Genomic DNA, 19,860 nt, shown 5'->3' with positions numbered 1-19,860 from the left:
CTAAAGAGAAGTACAACCGTAAGAACGGGAAAGGGGCAGACCTGCTGCGTGAGTCATAGCCAGCAGTTGTTCCTATACTGGAGAGAGAAAAACAGCCCTTCAGCTTCCTCAGCTGCCCAGAGTTTCCATTTACACAGATTTTGGAATGCAGTTCCCAAACCATTCACACTCAGATAGCCACTTACACATTGCCATGCACTCTCTGTCCCTTCACTCTGTTCTCTTATTACTGCATGAGGCATATAGCAAGCCTTGGAATGAGATGGACACAAATCACACCCAGATGTTGGCAGCAAGGGATTGTCTGCCTATTTTCACACCAAATAAAGAAACAAACCCCATCCACTCCTGTCTTCCCTTCTGGTCCACCTGCATTATCACTGAAGAGCTCTGCTTTACCTCATACACCAGAGCCTCAGGCCCCTTCATTATCTCTTGGCTTCAAACCAATCTATTTCCAAGCCACTGACCACTTGGTGGGCAGGGATTGATGTCTGCATTAGATTTAAATCCCCCCTCCCTGCTCACATTGCTGCTTCAGTTGTGTTTGCACAGCTGGGGCCAACAGGCAACTTTCTCCTCCTTCACCACCTCCCAAAACCACAAAAAGCAGAAGCAAACAACAGAGGAAAAGGGTGTCCCTACAGTGCAGCGGTCATGCCAAGAACTCTGCCACAGCCACCTCCTTTGCTAGCTGAAGGACTGATGCCTTTCGGTGACTAAAACCCACAAAGGCAATGGAATTGTGCCCATAAAGGTAATGGAGATGTGCCTGCAATGGCAAGGAGCTCATGGAGACCGCATACAATGTTCGGGCAAGGAATTGCATTCACTGGCAACAAGCTTTAGCAAGAAGCTTTTATCAGAGCTACTCAGAGCTGAGCCTTTCATCTGAGGAGTTCTGGGGGACATTTTAGCCAGTAACAACATTTCAGATGGCTGATGTTTCTGTCAGGCAATCTGTTTTTCTATTCCTGCCTCATATCACAGAAGATTTGAACATCTTTCCAATCCATTTTCACTTCAGTGATCCCCCTGATGTACTTAATTTAAATAAAAAGACATAGTCTTATTTCCCTGTGCTTCAGAACCAGAACAAAAATGGCAGCCAGTGTACAAAGATGATCTGTGGCCCAAGGAAGTCCTCAGTTCTGCTCAGCAGAATGGGGCCATGCTTTCCTTGCTCTGGCTCAGCCCAGGGAAGCTTTACAAGGCAGTGCTGCCTAAACTGACGCTGCTTTCAAAAGAGTCTCTCTTTGTGCCAAATTGAGTTCTTCGTGAATGAGAATTTATCAAGCTGGATTTTGGGCCACAGCCACTGTGCTTTATCCAGCTGGTGCTGCTCATACATGCCTTTGTACTGAGTGAAGTGCAATGTGACATCAAAGGTCAGGATTTCATCCGTCTGCTCCCAAAAGGCCAAGCAGAGACGTGGAGATTTCTTTGTTACTGTGCATTGACAGAGCAGCAGCTTGAATTTCTGTGACATCAACAGAAGCTCACCAACCAACAGCAATGGGAAGCTTTTCATACAGCAGTGGCTCTAATGAAGCAATTAAAGAGTCAGCTGAGGAGCACCTGAATAGACAAAGAAACCAGCCAGCCACAAATTCCCTCTGGATGGGGACCTCACTCTCTGCCAAGCTGGTATCAGTTTGTGGGTGACCTGTTACCTATGTGGGCAGTGTATCCTATGGCCTGGGACAAGCTCTGGCTGGCTGCACCACAAGTGAAGTGTCAGAACCCAGCTAGGTATGAGGTTATTCCTGCAGTACTAACTGCACACACCAAAAGGAAAACCATGCTGCTTTCAGGAAAAGATCCTTCCAGATAGACATGGGAAGCTGGGAGAGTACAGAAAGGGTGAAGCAAAGGGAACTAGCTCATCAGTAAATAAATGTGACTGTGCAGCTTCCAGCTTGAAGCCAACTACAACCTAGGCTGCACAGTAAGCTTCCCCTTTTGCAAGCATTTCAGGAGACTCATTAAGGGAGCTTTGGAAATGTCTCTTGTCACTTACTGCAACGCTGTCAGAGTCACAGGAAGGGTGATTCTGAATGTCAAAATCCGTGAAGTTCAAGAGGACCCTGTGGCTGTAGTCAACTTGGATAACCCAAGAGCAGTCTGTGTTGCTGTTATAAGGTCGAGGATAGTTTGGAGAATGGATTTCTCCTCTGGTAGCTTGGAAAATACCACCACAGCCTGGAAAAGACACAATCAGCTTTAATCACAAGGTCTTTCACGTGTAGTGAGATTACACTCAGATTTCTAAACTCAGGGAAGAAATATACACTGAACTTGTGTCAGATGAGTGCTCCAGCTGTTCAAGTGTGGTTCACAACCAAAGTCAATGGAAAGGGCTACCAGGAAAGTATCAATATTGTCATTATTGGTGAACATGCAGCAACAACCCTTGGCAGCTGTGTGTCTTTCTAGCCCCAGGCTGGTACTAGCTGTTGTAAAGGCTGGAGCATCACTGCTGATACTCCTCTAGCCTAGTGGTTGTAAAAACAATCAAAAATACGATGGAGATGAACACCATAAATCCAGGGTAGGGAGAAAGCAATGACTGGGCCTAGCTGAGCATGGGGTGTGAGAAAACAGGATGATGGAGGCAGCCTGCTAGAAGAATAAAAACTTCACTGTCATTGAGTGCTGATGAGAGGCAATCATAGAGGGGCAATCATGGAGGACAACAGGCAAGATTCTGGAAAGGATCAGAAAGCTTCAGGGGGCCTAAGGAGACAAAATAAGCCACTAGATCTTGGAAAGGGATTCATTCTAAGGGCTGTTGGAGACTTCTTTTATTATAACAAATAGAAAATCCTGTGCCTTTCTCCCAAAACTTGTGAGAATGGAGAGGTATAAACCTTGACAAACTGATGAATGGCTGTGCTTAACCAAGCAACACTTGCAAGCACTGAAGTCTGCCTCTGCTCACTTCTCATTGCAATGACCTGCTGATAATTGGCCTGTTCAGTGGAACTCCCACGCAGAGACCCATGGCTGGTCTCCTCTTTCACTGATTACCAGGGAGGCTTTGAACAAATAATCACATGGGGAGTGGATGAACCTCAGAGAGTTAAAGTATTACTAATCCAAATATTTTTGCAGTCTGCCGAGTTCTCCATGCCACATTCCCAGATACTCTACAGTTTGAAGCCAAAAGCATCATTCAGCTCACAAAGGACTCTGGGTGAAAGTTCTTTTCTGATTACAGAAATATCTTGATTAATTCTGCAGAGAAGAAAGCCAACAAGCCAGACTGTTATAAAGTACAAAAATAAGGCCAGATTGTAGCTAGTTAGACAATTTTTGTCTTCTCTGTTACCAAACCCAGTAACACTCAAATGCTTCTTCAGTTTTCAGTGCTGTGCCATGTGACTCCTTTAAATGCTTACACATCTGATCTGTGATTCTCAGGCTTCCTGAATGTGTCCTGGCATTAACCATCATACTCACCACCTGGATTTCCCTGCCAGGAGGCATTGAAACCTTTCCCTGCCCCTACTGCATCTGTCTTGAAACGGACAACAGCCGAATTGCCAGTAGTAGAGACTCGCAGTGGGTTCTGTGCTGATCTTGAAACACAGAGCTGGGCTAGTCTGGGAGAGAGGAAATCAGGACCCCCATAGACCTAGAAATGGAAGAAACACTGTGAAAGAATACAGAAGAACTGGAGGAGGAAAAAATTTTGGTAAGTACTGAAAAGCATTGCACGTTTTGAAATGCACAGTGGCTAACAAAGTTGTCTTCTCTACAGGTTTGCTTGGGATCTGAACCACCTGCTGCAAGCATGAGATTCTAGATTTCACAACAGCTCTGCATGAAATCAGCAATGTGTGCTTTGGGGGCTTTGCCACATTCTCTTTCCCCCACCCCCTCCAGAGTTAATACCTTTTTTCTGTGGAAATATAAACCCAGAGTTTTTGTGTGTCCCAGTGCAAACAAACTATAACTCTTTGTAAGAACTTGTGCTGACCTTCTGCACCTTTATGCTTAAAGGCACACTTAAGACTGTTTTTTAAATTGGGGATAAAAAAACACAATACATTGCAATTTTATTGACTTTGATGGCAGAATCAACATCCAGACTATGGGATTTTTGGTCAAGTAAACTGCATTTTAAAATGCTCTGCAGAAACAAGGATGTATAACATATATTTTTGCCACAGAAGACAGGCTTTAACTTTTAAGTAATTAGTGTACCTCAGGCAGCTACAAATGAGAAAACCACTACTCTCTTGAACTTCAGCAGAGGTATTCTGCATTTATCATGCATTTTTAAAACAGTTCTAGTTAGTTAGATGGCAGTGCTGAAGGCTTGCTAATCCTGTTTCTTGTTTTCCAAAGGGGATGTGGGCTTTCAGTTTGAGCTCACCTCTAACTGGTGGAAGTGGCTCACTTTCCTGAGGCTTCCCTCTCAGGAAAACATGTGCTCTCTGCAATTGTCAAAAACAGATGTGAGTTTGCTGCCTAATGCCCTCAACAACTGAATTCTCTTAGACTCTTGCATGCTAATGAAATGCCACCTGGCATTAAGGATCTCCCACCTCCCATTGGTATGTCCCTGGTAAGACAGCTCAACTTGGCAGAAACCTCCAAGTGAAAACTGTTGGAGTCACACCAAAAAGGAGTGGGCTATTGTCCTTCAGCAACTGAACTAGCAATAGGGAGATTCTCATTGTGTCAGCGTCTATTATGTATAAATCCTGAAGCTAAATTAGAGAGTAGGAAGATAAAGCAAAAAATCCCATCAGGATTTCTCACCAGTAACATCTCAAATCTTCTCCAATATTTTATTAGTCTGGTAAGCATCATAAAGGTCAAAAAAAGCAATTGATGAACCTCTCTCAGAAATCAGCAGTACTGTCAGCCCCAACCTTCACCTTTAGCCTCTGACTCTTTGAGATGAGGGGAAACTCAGTATTGTAATTAGCTCTACCAGATAATTTTAACCTCATAAGAAGTTTGGGTTGTGTCCAAGCTAAGCATCTGAGCAAGTGTTCCACACAACTGAGTTAGTGCCAGCAGCTGCACTGGGACACTTCAGATGGAGTTTGCATCAGCAGAAGAAACAAGGAATTCATTTTTGTATTGGCATCATAGTCTGTTAGATGTTCAGAAGACTGAATAGCTGATTACAGAGGCTTAGTAGCTCAGACACCTGGGTTTGACTGAGCCAGCACTTTCTGCAAGGAGGCTGCATGACTTGACTGGGCAATGGCTCCTCCACCCAATGGAGCCACTCCAGGCATTCAAAGGAGGTCAGAATGGCTGAAATCACAGCTCAGAGTAAGAACTATAATGAAGCAGCCCCAGGCTGGGGAAGAAGCACATCTGTCTGCTGGCAGCTTAGTTCTCCAGCAGAGTCTTACTGCTTGCCTGCTCTAAATGACAGCTGCCTGCGTCAGAAGCCTGTTCAAAACGTGAATCTGAAAATCTGCTTCTGCTATACTCCCTGAGTCAAACCCACAGCATGAGACCTAGCAGGAGCACAAGCTCTCCATCATCTAAACCAGCCCAGAGGAGCTATGTGGCAGAGGAAACAGCAGGAGTTTCTAATACACATCTAATAAGCACCATGGATCGGTGCCTCACACTATCTCTGCTGCTCCCTGGGACCATCTGCACGCCATGGGCAAGGACACCAAACCCAGCTCTGACACAAACTCTGTTGATTTCTGGAGTATTACCTCAGAAATTAATTTGGCCCAAGCTGAACCCTTATAGCTGGCCTGTTGGAACAGGATTAAAGGGTGGGAAGGTATGCTGGTGGAATTCTGAGGTTTGTGAGTCTCCTTTACATTAACTGGCAATGGCCTTCTGCAGTTTCAAAGTGCAAAGCACAGCCAGAGGCATACTCCTCACAGTTAGAAGTGCACTTTTTCTCCTTGATGCCAATTCAATTAATCAGATGCTTTCACAAGGGCTGGAACAAAAACAAGTGAGAGTGTTTCCACGACAAAAAACAATAAAATGTTACTTTAGGCTACAAATTGGAAAACCAATAGTTACCACATGAGAAAAAAGAGGGAAAAGAGAATGGATGGATGGAAAGAATGAATTTCAGGGTGTGGTACAAAGAGTCACAGGATGTCTGAGCTGCAAACAGATAAAAATAATCATAACATTTAGTCTGAGCATAGCACCTGATCCAGAGATAAACTGCTGCTGGATGGCACAGCAGGGCTGCAGGGCACTGTCCTAAAGCCATGATTTAATCTGCTCTTATCATTTGCTTCTGCCCTGTTAGCTCCATTTATTGCTAAAAGTCAGCATTCCAGAGTTATGAGCAACAGAGAGTTGTTTTGATGTGGTTGGTCACCCTCGTGACACAGATTTTCTGGGAATAAATCTGATCCCTGCCCAGATATTGCTGTTAGCACAGAGAGCCTGGCTTTGACAAGGAGTGAAGAGTTGTGGTAACACTTGCTGCTTCTTTGTATTTAAATGAAGACCAGAGCATCTAATAAGGACTTGGTAGTGCAAGAAATTGGCAGGGCTCCTTCCTTTTCAGCTCAGAGCTGCATGTGGCAGAACACATTCACAGTTACAAAAATCTGGTCCACGTCCTAGTGTAACAAAGCAGGAACAGTCATTTTTCTCTATCTATGTTTTTCAGCAGAAGCCATATACAAATATTTTTATCCCTTTTCTTCTGTCCAAAATCATAGAATCATCCAGGCCAGAAAGGACCTCCAAGATCACCAGGTCCAGGCATTTTGCCCACTCCACCAAGCATGTCACCTCCATGTCCTCAAGCACCAGATCCAGATGGCTTTTAAATACATCCAGGGATGGTGACTCAGCCACCTCCCTGGGCAGCTCTTCCAGTGCCTCACAACTCTTACCCTGAAAAAATGCTTCCTAATGTCCAGCCTAAGCCTCCCCTGGTGCAGCTTGAGGCCTCTTGTTCTATCATGAGTTACTTGTGAGAAGAAACCAATGCCTACCTCTCTGCAGCCTCCTTTCAGGGAGCTGTAGAGAGCAATGAGCTCTCCCCTCAGACTCCTTTGTAGAGCAAACAGCCCCAGGTCCCTCAGCCACTGCTCACAGGCCTTGTTCTCCAGGCTTTCACCAGCTGTGATGGTTTGAAACTGTCTTTTTAATTTTTCCTTTCAAAGTTCAGAACAGAGAAAGTGAAAGAATGTAAATAAGTCACTATTGGGTGTAAGAAAGCAGAATACTGATTGTTCTAAACACTTCCATTGGATAGATAGAAATGTTTAAGAACTACTACCCAAAACAAAGTAGGCATTCTGCACATTCTGCGTTCGGCAGTGGGGGCAGTTGCTGGGCTGTCTGGCTGTTGTTTCTTCTTCTCTTCTGGCTGAAGATAACACACACTGACCTTGGCAGCTAAGTTAACAACTTTCTGCTTAACTAACTCTGCTTCTCTGTCCAGGGGGGTCTGGGGGGAAGCTCCTGGGAGAGAGAGAGGCCCCTTTGGGAGGGTCCCCTTGGGGGGAAGCAAAGGGAGATCGGTTGTGCTTTTCTGTTGATTGTATATATTTGTGAATGTTGTGAATTTTGTATATTTGTACACATTCATTGCATTTCATTGTAGATTTTAGACTCTGCTTGTAAATACAGCCTTCATTTGCTTCCAGACTGGGCTAGCCTGGTTATTGTCAGTGGGGGGGGAATTTCAGCTCACACCGACACACCAGCTCAGTGCCTCTGTGCTTTGATGTCCTTCCTGTGCTGAACACAGCACTCAAGGGGCAGCCTCACCAACGCTGAGTGCAGAGGACGATGCCCTCCCTGCTCCTGCTGGCCATACTGTTTCTGATAGAGGCCAGGATACCTTTGTCCTTCCTGGCCACCTGGGCACACTGCTGGCTCACGTTCATCCTCCTGTCAATCAGCACCCTCAGGTCCTTTTCCTCCACTCAGCTCTCCAGCCATTCTTCCCCAAGCCTGCAGTTCACCATGGCGTTGCTGTGGCCCAGGTGCACTTGGCCTTGTTGAAGCTCAGAACGATGGCTTCAATTTCCGTGAAACATTTCCAGAGAACATCTTTAGGAGGGACAAAAAAAAATTGCTGCTGGAGGCTGGTAAGAAGACTGAATGAGAGCTGATAGGGAAGAGAGAAAGACAGAGTGCAACAGTATCACAGATTCAGAGATTGCATCGGATTGGCAGGGACCATCTAAGGGCATCTTCTCCAACTCCCCTGAAGTCAGCAGGGACACCTCCAACTGGACCAGGCTGCCCAGGGCCACATCAAGTCTGATCTTGAATGTCTCCAGGGATATGGGATCTCAGCCACATCCCTGTACAACCTGTTCCAGTATTTCACCACCCTCACTGTGCAGAACTTCTTCCTGATATCCAACCTAAATCAGTCCTGCTCCAGTTTCAAACCATTGTCTCTCATCCTATCACTACAAGCCCTCCTGAACAGTATCATAAAAGAAACAAGGAGGAGGCTTAAAGGAGAATGCAGAAACTACAGGGAGAACTTGAGGTTCTCACAGACAACATTTTCACATTACTTTTATAGCAGTCTTGGTGAAATGTGGCAGCACTGCTTCAGAAAAACATGCAAGAGAGAAATATTCAATAAACTCTGCTATAAAAATGAAGTTAGCAGCAAAGGTGCTGCTAGGGGAATGATTTCTTAGCCTTTTCCTACAGTTCTCTGCCAAGATGAAGAGGTGAGGGCATTTCTAAGGAAAAGCTAAATACACCCAGGTGAGCAAGTTTTGTGATTACTGGGAAAACTTTATTGCAAGGTAACAGAGTTTGGAAAAGTAGCAGAAAAGAACACAATTTATTGCATCTTTCTAAAGACAGCTTCTTATTTCAGACAGTGGTCAGCAGGACAAAGAGGGACAGCAAGGTGCAGAGGTGCTTTAGTACTCTGAATTCCTATTGCAACTGGGAAGTTACTGGTCTTGAAAGAAAACAGGAATCATAGAACTCATTCAGAGATGAAGAAAAAGTGAAATCAAGAGAATAAATATGAGAAAAAGGAGGAGAGAAGGACCCAGCAGGGTTGATTGGTGGCTGGATGTAGATGAACAACCATGTGCCTAGGTGGCCAAGAAGGACACATCCTGGCCTGGATCAGGAATGGTGTAACCAGCAGGTCTAAGGACGTGATTTCCACCCCTCAGCTCAGCACTGGTGAAGCCACACCTTGAGTACTGGGTTCAGTTTGGGTCACTCATTCCAAGAAAGACCTTGAGGTGCTGGAGGGTGTCCAGAGAAGGGCAACAAAGCTGAGAAAGGGCTTTGAGCAAAGCTGAGGAATGGCTGAGGGAGCTGGGGTTGTTTAGTCTGGAGAAGAAGAGGCTGAGGGGAGACCTCCTCACCTTTAACAGCTCCCTGAATGGAGGTTAGGGCTTGGTCTCTTCCCACATGGAACAAGTGACAGGAGAAGAGGCAACAGCCTCAAGTTGTGCCAGGGAAGGTTCAGATTGGACATTAGGAACCTCGTCCAACAGGCACAGGAACAGGCTGCCCAGGGAGGGGGTGGAATCACTATCCCTGGAAGTGCTTAAAAGATGCATGGATGTGGTGCTGAGGATGTGGCTTAGTGGCAGTAGCTTAGCAGTAGCAATGGGATTGCAAGTTGGACTTGGTGATCTCAAAGGTCTCAGGATTGTAAAGATCCCCACATCCTTGGAAGGTCCTACACAAGGTCTCGCCTTAGTTATTGCTCCAGCAATCCATTATCTCCCTTTTCATCAGGAATTTTTACCCCCATGGTACAACACCCTACAACCTTTGTAAAAGGGGACTTTTTAAGACTGAGTTTTGCAGAGCAGTTTGTCTCTCCTTAGGAAGCACAGTGCCTAGCACCATTACTGAACCGCCCATACAAGCACCAAAGGCCTAAGAGCTGAGAAGAACAGGAGAGCTGTGGCTTCTGTGACAGCCCCTGTGGAACATAACTGTAAGCACAGCAGAAGTGGGAAACTGCAGTAGAACTGGTTGTTCTTCTGTGGCAGGATTATCTGTTCCAGAAAGAAAAGCATGCAACTTGGATGTCTTTGGGGAGTAAATCTGATGCTCTTACCTCCAAAACATCATAGTTGCAGTTTGGGTGATACTGGATGTCAAAATCCTGGATGGTGAGTTGAATGCTGCTGCCAGGTGCTGTGTGAATGTACCAGATGCATTCCCTATTTCTTGGGTAACTGTTGGGGTAGCCAGGGCTGTGAAAGGAACCAGAAGGGCCAGACAACTCTCCTCCACACCCTGAGAAGACAGCGAAGCAGCTCATCAGTGAGGGGCTCTGGGAAAGTTCACCAACAGCTCTGCAATGAGGACAGCTATCAGCACTCATCCAGAGGCATGCGTGCTGCTGTGAGGGTCTGCTCCCTCACAGGGAACCAGGGCCCAGCAGGAAACAGAAGCTCAGGAATGGCAGCCTGGACCTGCTAGCTCTGCCCATGCAGAGAGCACTTTACCTCCTCCTTTGGCGTGTTTCTCACCATACCTCAGCATCTGCCTGGACAGCTGAAGATACTGAGACACAGAACAAAAAAATTGACTTTTTTATATTGGCCTCAAACTTTGATCAGTTCTAGAAAAGCAAATCAGATCCACCCTAGGCTGTTACTGACCTCAACTAATACATAGACTAAGTTATCATGGGGAAGACTTCCTATTGTTGTACAAATGGCATTTCCCACTGCTTTAGCAATCATAAAATTCAGCACAATGGCATTTCCCTCAGCCAGCTGAGCTGACTGCAAGCTGCCAGCTCCCAGTGGCTTCTGATGCTTGGAGGGTTTCATGCTCCGTTTCAGTGCCACTGTAAAACATGCCACCATTGAGAAGTTATGCACCGGCCTAATCTCCAGCCCCTTGGGTGGTTAAGTTCTTGCATATTATGGGCTAGATTTTTTTTTTCAGCAAAACACTGAATCAAATGCAGGCCTTGGTTTGACAGCAGAAAACAGCTGAACATTGAGACTGCAGCTTTATCATTGCTTTATGTGGCAACTGCTGGCCTTGCCTCCTTTTGTTGAAGGCTCTCTCCCTGATCTGGTCCCCAGCTGCAGGTGTCAGCAGGGTGGGAAGGCACCACAGCCCTTCCCAGCCTCAAGGCAGAAAGAGATCAGCTACATTCATGGTGAAGCCTCACCTCTAGACAAGGCAGTAGGGTGGCTGTGTGTGTACCACATGCACGGTGTGCTGGATCTGATGGTACATGTGTGTCATTCTGCCTTGCAGCAGTGTTTCCTCTGCTACTTTACAACCTTCAGGTGCTTCATTTAGCACTAGCTAATAATCTTTACCTGCATAGCTTTTATGGGGTCACTTGAGCTTTGCAAGTAAAGCCCACACTCCATCAATCTCTGGCTTCATCTCCAGAGGGAAGGCACACAGCAAAAAAGCCCCAAAATAGCTAATAAAGCCATCCAACAAACCATGAGCTCTGTATTCCCAGAGACAAATAATGCAGTATACCAGAAGTGATGAATAGCATCTGGGTAAGAGCTTTTAGTTACAGGAGATATTTTATAACACAAAACAAATAAAGTATGTCTCTGATCTGCTCAACTAATTTGCAGCTCACACAAGGCTATCTCTGGCCATTGCTCTACTTAACACTTTGAGGAAACTATAAATCAAGACTTCCAGTTCAGTACAAATGCTTCCCACAACACCTCCTGTGACAGACTTGGAGTTATTAAAGGGTGGCTGTTAGCCCCAGAAGCATTTGCCATCATCTTTACCACATCTTTCTGCTCTTCACTGAAATCTTGTGTTTGTGTTTGCCACACTTGGCTCGACCTAGAGGACTGCAAAATACAAATCTGTGAGAGGAAAGAGCACCAGGTCATAAAGGGAGAAACCTGTAAGAAGCTATTTTAAGCTAAAAAAGAGTCACCTACATGCAGATGTGTGGAAGCCTCCAGCCGCAGCAGCAATGCAGCACACATCTGCCAGCCCATCACAGGAAAACCACCTTTTAAACACAAGAATCGCACCAAGTGGCCAGTACTCAGCTCTGCTGCAGCAAAGCCTTTACCCAGCTGAGCCTGGCCTCCCAAGTGAATTGGTTCTCCTTGGCTCCTGACCTTGCTGCACAGGATGCTCCATGGCTCCGGTGCTTTGCCCTGCAGCCACAAAGCTGCACTGCCAGGCTCTCTGATGTCTCAGACGAGGAGTAAAAGAGGCTTTTATGTGTGTGTGGCAGTTTAGGCTGGGTGCCCCCTGCCACTGCTACATGAGATACACCTCTGGTGTCCTGGGTGCCCGCCCAATAGGGGTGGACACAGGACTCGGCGTATTTCTACCCATAAATCCTGCGCCCTATAAATCCATCTGCAGAGTCATATTCTTCCTCTTTCTTCCCTCTCTGCTCCCGTGGGAGATGCTCTCTTATCGGGTAACGGTGGGGGAGTATCTCAAGGCCTCTTAGGTCTGTCTAGGCCTAATGCCAGGAGAAGGGGGGGGGCAGTCTCAGACCTGGCCAGCCTGAGACCAGCCTGGCAGTGGGAGGCGGAAGAAAGAGCCCTGGGGGTTTGGGTAGACCCTCAGGTGGGAGAAGGGAAGGATTGGAAGCCTCTGGCAATTATGTAAGGGATTATGTATGCTTTGGAATATTCTTTGCCACCATGCTTTGTAGTTTTCTGTAGTTTCACCAATTGTTTTTCCATTTAAACTCTCCATCACTGTCCAATCCGTTTGTGTGTCATTCTTTTGTCCCTTTCGGGGCAAGAGAGGATCTGTCTGGCCCCAAAACCAGTACAGTGTGTTTGAAACCAACCCCGCCCCTCAGTACCCTGCAAACAGAAGGAAGGGCACTTACTTCCCTGAGGCCTGCCAGTACGGCAGGCAAGTATCAAAGCTCTGGACCTTTGATACGTGCCAGCGTTTCAGCAGAGAGCCTGGAAAGAAGCTTCAGTGTAACTCACCACCCCCTCTGTTTCCCCACAGTCATCAGAAGAGGTCCTGATTTCCCCAAAAGAATCCAGCTCTGAGGTTTAAACAAGCCGAGAAAAAGAGGTGTGGGCAGGGCCGGAGCCCCAGGGCTGAGATTGCAGAGAGAGCGACTCCGTGATTACCCTCAGCCCCGGCACAGCAGGGCCCCTGAGGAGACACTGAATAACTCAGGGGACACTTGCTCTCCGGGAGGCGGCAGCCAGCTTAGGGAACAGAAAGGTCTTCACAACCAGACTCGATGGCTCGGTCCTGAGGGGGTGGGAACGCAGAGGCAGGGGAGTCTCAGCAGGCCAGAACAAAGCCAAGGGCTATTTATCTCAGCCTGGAGAAAGCTGGGAACATTTTAAAACTAAACAGGCAGCTATGACTCAGCTGCTCCTGCTAAGAGGTTCCTGCCAGCCACAAAGAAATGTTTTTTATTGAGAGCCAAAGGGGCTGGGAGGAGGGGGAGGCTGTGCTGTGCTGTGCTGCGCTGTGAGGCAGAGCCCCGGCCCCTGCAGTCCCTCAGCAGCACTCCCCTTACTCACGTTCCCCCTCCAGGGTGGTTTGCATTTTGCCTGAGCTCAATCGATGTTCTCTGGCTGAGGTATGTGAAGCACATGAATAAGAACCTCAGGCTGTTGTTAATGTGCCATTTCTTTTCTTCCAGCTACAAATGTTCCCAGAAAAGGCTTTTTGTTGAAAGCAAATGAGTCTTCTGAAGCGCTCCAGTGAAATGGAGGAAAAGTTTAGATCTCTGCAGTTCATCTTTTACAATGAATATGCTGAACTCATGTTACCAATCATCTATTGATTGTTTGCAAACAGATGCTTGAATTTATGCCTAAATAGTCACTGACCAGTAGCTGGGGAAAGGAGACAGACTGACCTTTGTAAACAGGTGAACTTCACACCTCAGCTGTTTTGGCTGCCCTGCATGTGCAAGCAGAAACCTCTGTATCAGAGCAGAGACATCACCTCTGGACTCTGGCCAGCTGGCAGAAGTCCCATGTATTATGTTTCTGCTCTTATATGGGTGAGGTAAGAATCAGCTCTGTTGTGGTTTTATTTAAATATAGATGCCAGATGATTTTTAACAAAATATTTGCAGAAATACTTAAGCGATGGAAACAACTCTTCCCTTCCTGCCTTTAAACTTCCTACATCAATGGAGCACTACATATGCCTAGCCTTACAATTCTAATTAATTAATTAACTAAATGACACTTGCCTAGAAATACTGTTTTGATATGAGAAGCAAATTTTGATTTGTCAGCTTTGCAGCTTATATTTTGGCTCCTGGAAAATGACGGATCCTTACTATTCACAAAACTTTTGTCCTCAATATTTTTTTTAAAAGTGAATTTATCATTTGGACCCTGATTTATTCAGTATCTTCTCCACTTTTCCTGTAGCATTATCCCCTTCTTTAAGGGGGTCACAGATACAAGCCCTCAAAGAAAACTAAACTGTAAGTATTTTTCATATTATTTGTGCCATAGCTATGAAGAGAGTCCTTGCCTTAAAGTGCTTACACTGGGCTTTGTTAGATATTTCATCAAAAGGGTTCTCCAATAAATTTCATTCATATGAATGGTTTCGGGCCTAAGATGTAGATGCTGATGCAGATTTATTTTCATACACAAACAGATGTATGTGAATATACGGATGGATTTGGCATTTAGAAGGAAAAGTGCAGGAAAGCTGTTAGTCCTAATTTTTCAGCATGCACATGTATGTACTGTGTCCTTTTCCTACTTTTTGGACTAGCCAAGAAATACCTTTTTATTTAACCTGCAATGTAATTTCAATACACAAGCAGCCTGCTTACTTCATGAAGACATTGAAACAGGAGTAGTTTAGAGGATGATGTAATCAACACAGCTAATTAAAATTCCTGCATCTCTGGCATCATGATTTAATGAGTACAAATCTTCTCCCAATGCTTACAGTTCATCTGCAAACATGAGATTACAGTTTGCTTCAGCTAAAATAAGTAGGATTTGAGCTGCTTATGGCAACAAAGTAAAAAATATTTGGTAATTAGGGGCAAATAAAATTGAGGAAAGAAAAACCTATAAATGGCTGCATGACTGCAGCAACCACAGAAAAAACAGTGAAAAATCTGAAAGCATTCAGTTCCCAATGAAACGTCTTTACACATTTCTCTCAGCACAGAGATAAACAGCCTGGCTGTGCATGGACACACAGCACAGATACGCAGCCTGGCTGTGCATGGACACACAGCACAGATACACAGCCTGGCTGTGCATGGACACACATAGCACAGATACACAGCCTGGCTGTGCATGGACACACATAGTACAGATACACAGCCTGGCTGTGCATGGACACACAGCACAGATACACAGCCTGGCTGTGCATGGACACACAGCACAGATACGCAGCCTGGCTGTGCATGGACACACAGCACAGATACACAGCCTGGCTGTGCATGGACACACATAGCACAGATACACAGCCTGGCTGTGCATGGACATGCTCAGAGTTAGCTGCTCTGCAGGGAAGACTTTTGCTCCAGAGTTCCTTGCACAGACCTCCTTGCAGTCATTTTGGAAAGTTCAGCCCCGCAGTAAAACTAAGTGGAAGAAAAGGGAGAGGAGATACTCTTTTAGTAGTGCAAAGGTCCTGGAGTTCCCTTGAAAAATGCTTAAACCAACTACCCAACCTGATGTTAGTTGCTAGGAAATCACAAAACAAATAGAAAGCTCAGGAAACATATTATTTTGTGTCTTTGCAGGGCTCTGGCTAAAATGTAAGTACTCATTGAAGGTTGTGCAAGGGCTGATGTGTAATCTTTCCATATTACTGCCTGTCTGGTTAGCAGATGGCCTTCACTAACCAGAGAAGAATCCCTCTTCTCATAAATAATTACAGCTGAATGGAGAGGTAGTAAGCTGTGGAAACCTCTATTATCTGCAAGGTTTTCAGGTTTATTTATGGCTACGTTTTACTACACACTAGAAAAAACACTTCCATAAAGTTTAAACTGGCACTGTTCCTGTGAAATTAGTGTTAGGGAAGTGAAAGGACTCAGAACTGATCCATTTCTTGTGCTCATGGTGAAATAATGCAGTGTGAAGGTTAACTGACTCTAGCTGCAAGGACCATGCAGTATGAACATTTGCCTGCACTACACCAATATTTGCATGAGGTATCATTTGGATTTTGTTCTTAAATAGTTTGCTGTCTTGAGTAGGTCTTGAATATTATCCAGTGGGGAGAGTGGGATCATTTGTGTGATGGGGGGTTGTGCAAGAGAGTAAAAGTTCAAGTAACAAAATGGTTTGTTTTGTTTTTCTTTCTGACTTGTTAAGTCACTGCTATAGCTTTGACTATTTTTATCAGTCTCCTGAGTTCTGGTATTTTCCTCAACCTGTTCCAATTTGAAATCAGTAAGGTGGATAATAAATATGGATAGACTGTTAGGACCCAGAGTCACATAGGCAAATATAGGCATTTAAACAGGAGCTGAATCTTCCAAGGTATGGCCATAGTTCCCATGGCAGCTGCCATTGTTTAAAAAAAGCTGATTTTCTAGCTCTCAGATATTGATTGAGCAGGTCAGCAACAAGCATTTTAGGAAGATGTTGGCCCTTATTCCTATATCCTAGTTTGGGGGTATGGGAAGGTCTGGCATGCTGAAGAAACAGAAATTAATTCACCCTGAGCTCCCACAGAGAACCAGTGTAGTTTTTAGTAGCAGACTGCAATACCAAAAGCCAGTGCTGACATGGTACCCCCCACGGCTCCAAACAACTGCTCAGGGCTTCAACAGAGTCCTCCAGAAGAGTCCCTGTGCACCCTCAGACTGACTGTGACAGAAAGGCTCTGAAAAGGAACAGTCATTTTTGAACGCTGAGCAAGTGGCCATTTGTCAAAGGCTTGCACAAGAAAACCACAGTGGAGCTGTGATTCAGGCTTAGGGAATCTGGGCCCCAGCCCTCTCACTGACCTGCAGTGCAGTCATTCCAGTAATCCTAAGGGATGCCTGGCAAATGCTTGCAGTGAATGCCTTCTGCATCCTAGCCTAACCTCTGTTTCTGTGGTGCTTCTCTGAAGAACTAACAAACTACTTCACATTTCACCTGACACACAGACTGAGCCCCCCAGTCCTTACTTATTGTGTGCCTGTTAGGCACTGTCAGCTCCTGAAAATACAGACCCAGCATAACAAAAACTTCTTATGAAGCAAGTGCCTTTCTCCACACACTGTCCATCAATCGTTTCACACGGAAATGCAACAGAAGGATGATGATGGTGAAGGAAAGAAATCGATACAATCCTTTGGGGCTACACAATCCTCTCCCCAGTGGTGTGCTTTGCTCCTTTTGACAAGGGGGAATTAATGTGTCACAGAGAACAGAGCCGTGGGTGTGCATTGTGACTGTGCTCAGGAGAGCAATTGAATGTATAAGCTCTGCTGGGAATCAAGCAGCTTGCAATGAAGTGCAGATGTATATATAAAGCAGCCAGATCCCACATGCACATTGCTTAATAAGGTAAGTGACAGCCCCATGGAATATGTCTGCTCAGATAGTGACAGTTGTCACTGGTGTCATCTTGCACTGGGAGACCTCTGCCCTTTTGGCCTCCTGACTTACTTTTCCTAAGGAAAGCAATTCAATTAGCACCCCATCTTTGCAACATCCAGACTGTTGCTTAGAGTTTGCTCTTTCACAAAGGGCCAATACATGCCCCCAAATATATTTGCCTATATTAAGATTTCTAATAAAGAGGAGAAGTGTAATGAGCACTGTGGGGCCCAAGCTTTCCTGAGGTGAATAACCCTCTGGAGGCCTTGGCTGTAGAGGCAAACATCAGTGGTTTAGCCAAATCAGTTCTAAATGCAGACACATCAGTAAAAGCCCCCGAGATGAACAGTGTGAGCTCAGAACTACAACCACTTTTAAACTGAGTTCTTTGCACTACAGCTTTCCATCCAAGTTAAAATTATACAGGCTGCTTTTAAGCATAAATAACAGCCTTATGCTAAGAGCAGTTAGTAATTGTGACTTGAGAAAGACTGGAGACTGAATTTTCCTCAGCAACCCAGAGCAGTGGCTTAGCAGGTGGAAAAATCGGATGCGAAGGTTTAAATCAAAAATTTGAAACTTGTGTTGTGTGGCAGGAGGTGCTCCTCCCATCACTTATCAACAAGGTAGGCTGCTGGGTTTTGTGATCACCTCTCAGCTGCAAGCAAAGCTGGCAGAAAGTGTCTGATCTGAAGTGTAGCAGGCACAGGGTGGCAAACAGAAGAGCTGCTCTTGTATCACCAGAGCATGTGAATGGCCTTGATGCACATCTCAGAGATGCTTCACAGATGCCAGTTAAGGAGCACGCAGACAGCCTGAGGAAGAGCTCACAACAGCCTGAACTCTAGGGCACACATTTGTCACCACCAGCAGCAAAAGCTCTCTCTCAGCAGTACATTTAGCCTTCTTATTTTCTTGTCAGGTGACATCAGATCCAGGTTTAGATTCTCCTAGGGATTTGGCCTCAGGGAAGAGGGGAACTGGATGCCTCACTCTGAAATACCCAACTCAAAGGCTCTATATCTGTTGAGTTCCCCTAGAGGAAGAAACTCTCCACTGGTCTTTTTTTGTGCATTTGAAAAAATTCAGATGGGAGAGGCAAATCCCAGGGACTGTCTGGAGCAAGCTGCCAGCAAGGATAAGAGGAACACCCCTGTTAGTGCATGACACCACCTGAACAGATAAAGGAAGTGCCTGCAAGAAACAAAGAGATGACAACTGCCATCAGCTCTGGAGGAATCTGCACTCACATTGCAGGCAGCCACGAGTCACAGCTCTGATGTCTGCAGCCAGCAATGATATTCCCTAGGAAGCAGCCTCATCTGAATCCACAGATCTTGCTCTGCTGCTTAAGACACTGCCCCACATTAGCAGTCTGGACCCTGTGCAGTGCCAGGCTGCAGTTCAGTGCACAGGGATGAAGAGAGGGGCAGCAGTGAATGCATCAGTGCACAAAAGGAGTGCAGGGGGGTGGGAGAGAGCTGAGTGTCCGGGAAATGCTGGGAGGGGGACGTGGAGGGAAAGCACAAGAGTGTTTACTACACAGAAGGCTCTGGAGAGCTTTGAGAGCTTTAGAAAAGTGAGTTAGCCCAGCACCATGGCTACTGTATGGAGCTGATGTCATCTGGCTGCACGTAAAAGCCTCCACTTCTTCTTTTGTGCAGTCCCACAGTGACATCACCTCAAAGCACAAGGAGGTACCTTTGTACTTTCCCTCCTGGCTCCTGCTCACTCCTCCCACATGTGTCCCTCCTTTGCCCAGGAATGCTTCTTGACCTCTGCTGAATACAAGCTGCCACTGTCTAGTCAGTAGGAGCCCCGTGGGGGCCTGCAAAGGCCATGAGGCTGTTGTAGCACAGGGGAGCTCCCACTCATACATCCTGCAGCATGCCCTGCAGCTCAGCAGCCTGCAGCAGGGCCTCAGCAGCCCACGTCGGCTGCTGTGCCATGCTGCCAGAGCTGAGGGGCCTGAGCTGATCATGCAGGCAGGGCAACTGTGGCCAGTTCATTATCCCCAAGACTGGATCCTTTCTGATGGGCTGCACAGTGGCACACAGTTTATTCTGGCTGTTAAATAAGCAGAGTGAAAAGGTTGTGCCTGTGGCCTCACTCATGAAGAAGCTGTAAACCTCATTTGCAGTTGTGCAGTCATTACGGGTTGTTTTTTAATTGGTGTGCATGCTTGCCTGCTTAATGAAGCCTGTGACAGTCTTCATGATGTGCAAGAACAAGAGAAGGAGCACCCAGAGCACATCATGGCCAAGGTTATTTCACGCAGAGAAGGAGGGTGGAAGCAAACACACGATCTAAGGAACAAGCACCACCAAAGCAACCTAGAGAGGAGCCTGCACAGTAAGCACAAGGAATGGGGCAGGCTGAGGGCTGTGTTCCCCAGCAGAAAGCCTAAGTCACC

The 19,860-nt window shown here is 46.0% G+C and overlaps 1 protein-coding gene across 1 annotated transcript in view; it reads right to left on the bottom strand.

The window, feature by feature from the left end:
* CUBN (cubilin) overlaps positions 1-19,860 on the bottom strand; it is a 162,792-nt gene that overhangs the window by 82,357 nt on the left and 60,575 nt on the right. The window contains exons 29-31 of the mRNA XM_054390004.1: positions 10,031-10,212; positions 3,463-3,637; positions 2,021-2,202 (exon numbers count right to left, since the gene is read on the bottom strand). Of these exons, the coding sequence (XP_054245979.1) occupies positions 2,021-2,202; positions 3,463-3,637; positions 10,031-10,212 (539 nt within the window). The remainder of the gene's footprint in view (positions 1-2,020; positions 2,203-3,462; positions 3,638-10,030; positions 10,213-19,860) is intronic.

Source organism: Indicator indicator, chromosome 20 (genome assembly GCF_027791375.1).
Source record: "Indicator indicator isolate 239-I01 chromosome 20, UM_Iind_1.1, whole genome shotgun sequence".
NCBI classification, from domain to species: domain Eukaryota; kingdom Metazoa; phylum Chordata; class Aves; order Piciformes; family Indicatoridae; genus Indicator; species Indicator indicator.
Note: the sequence above shows the minus strand (reverse complement) of the source record. Positions and strands in the feature narration are given on the sequence as shown.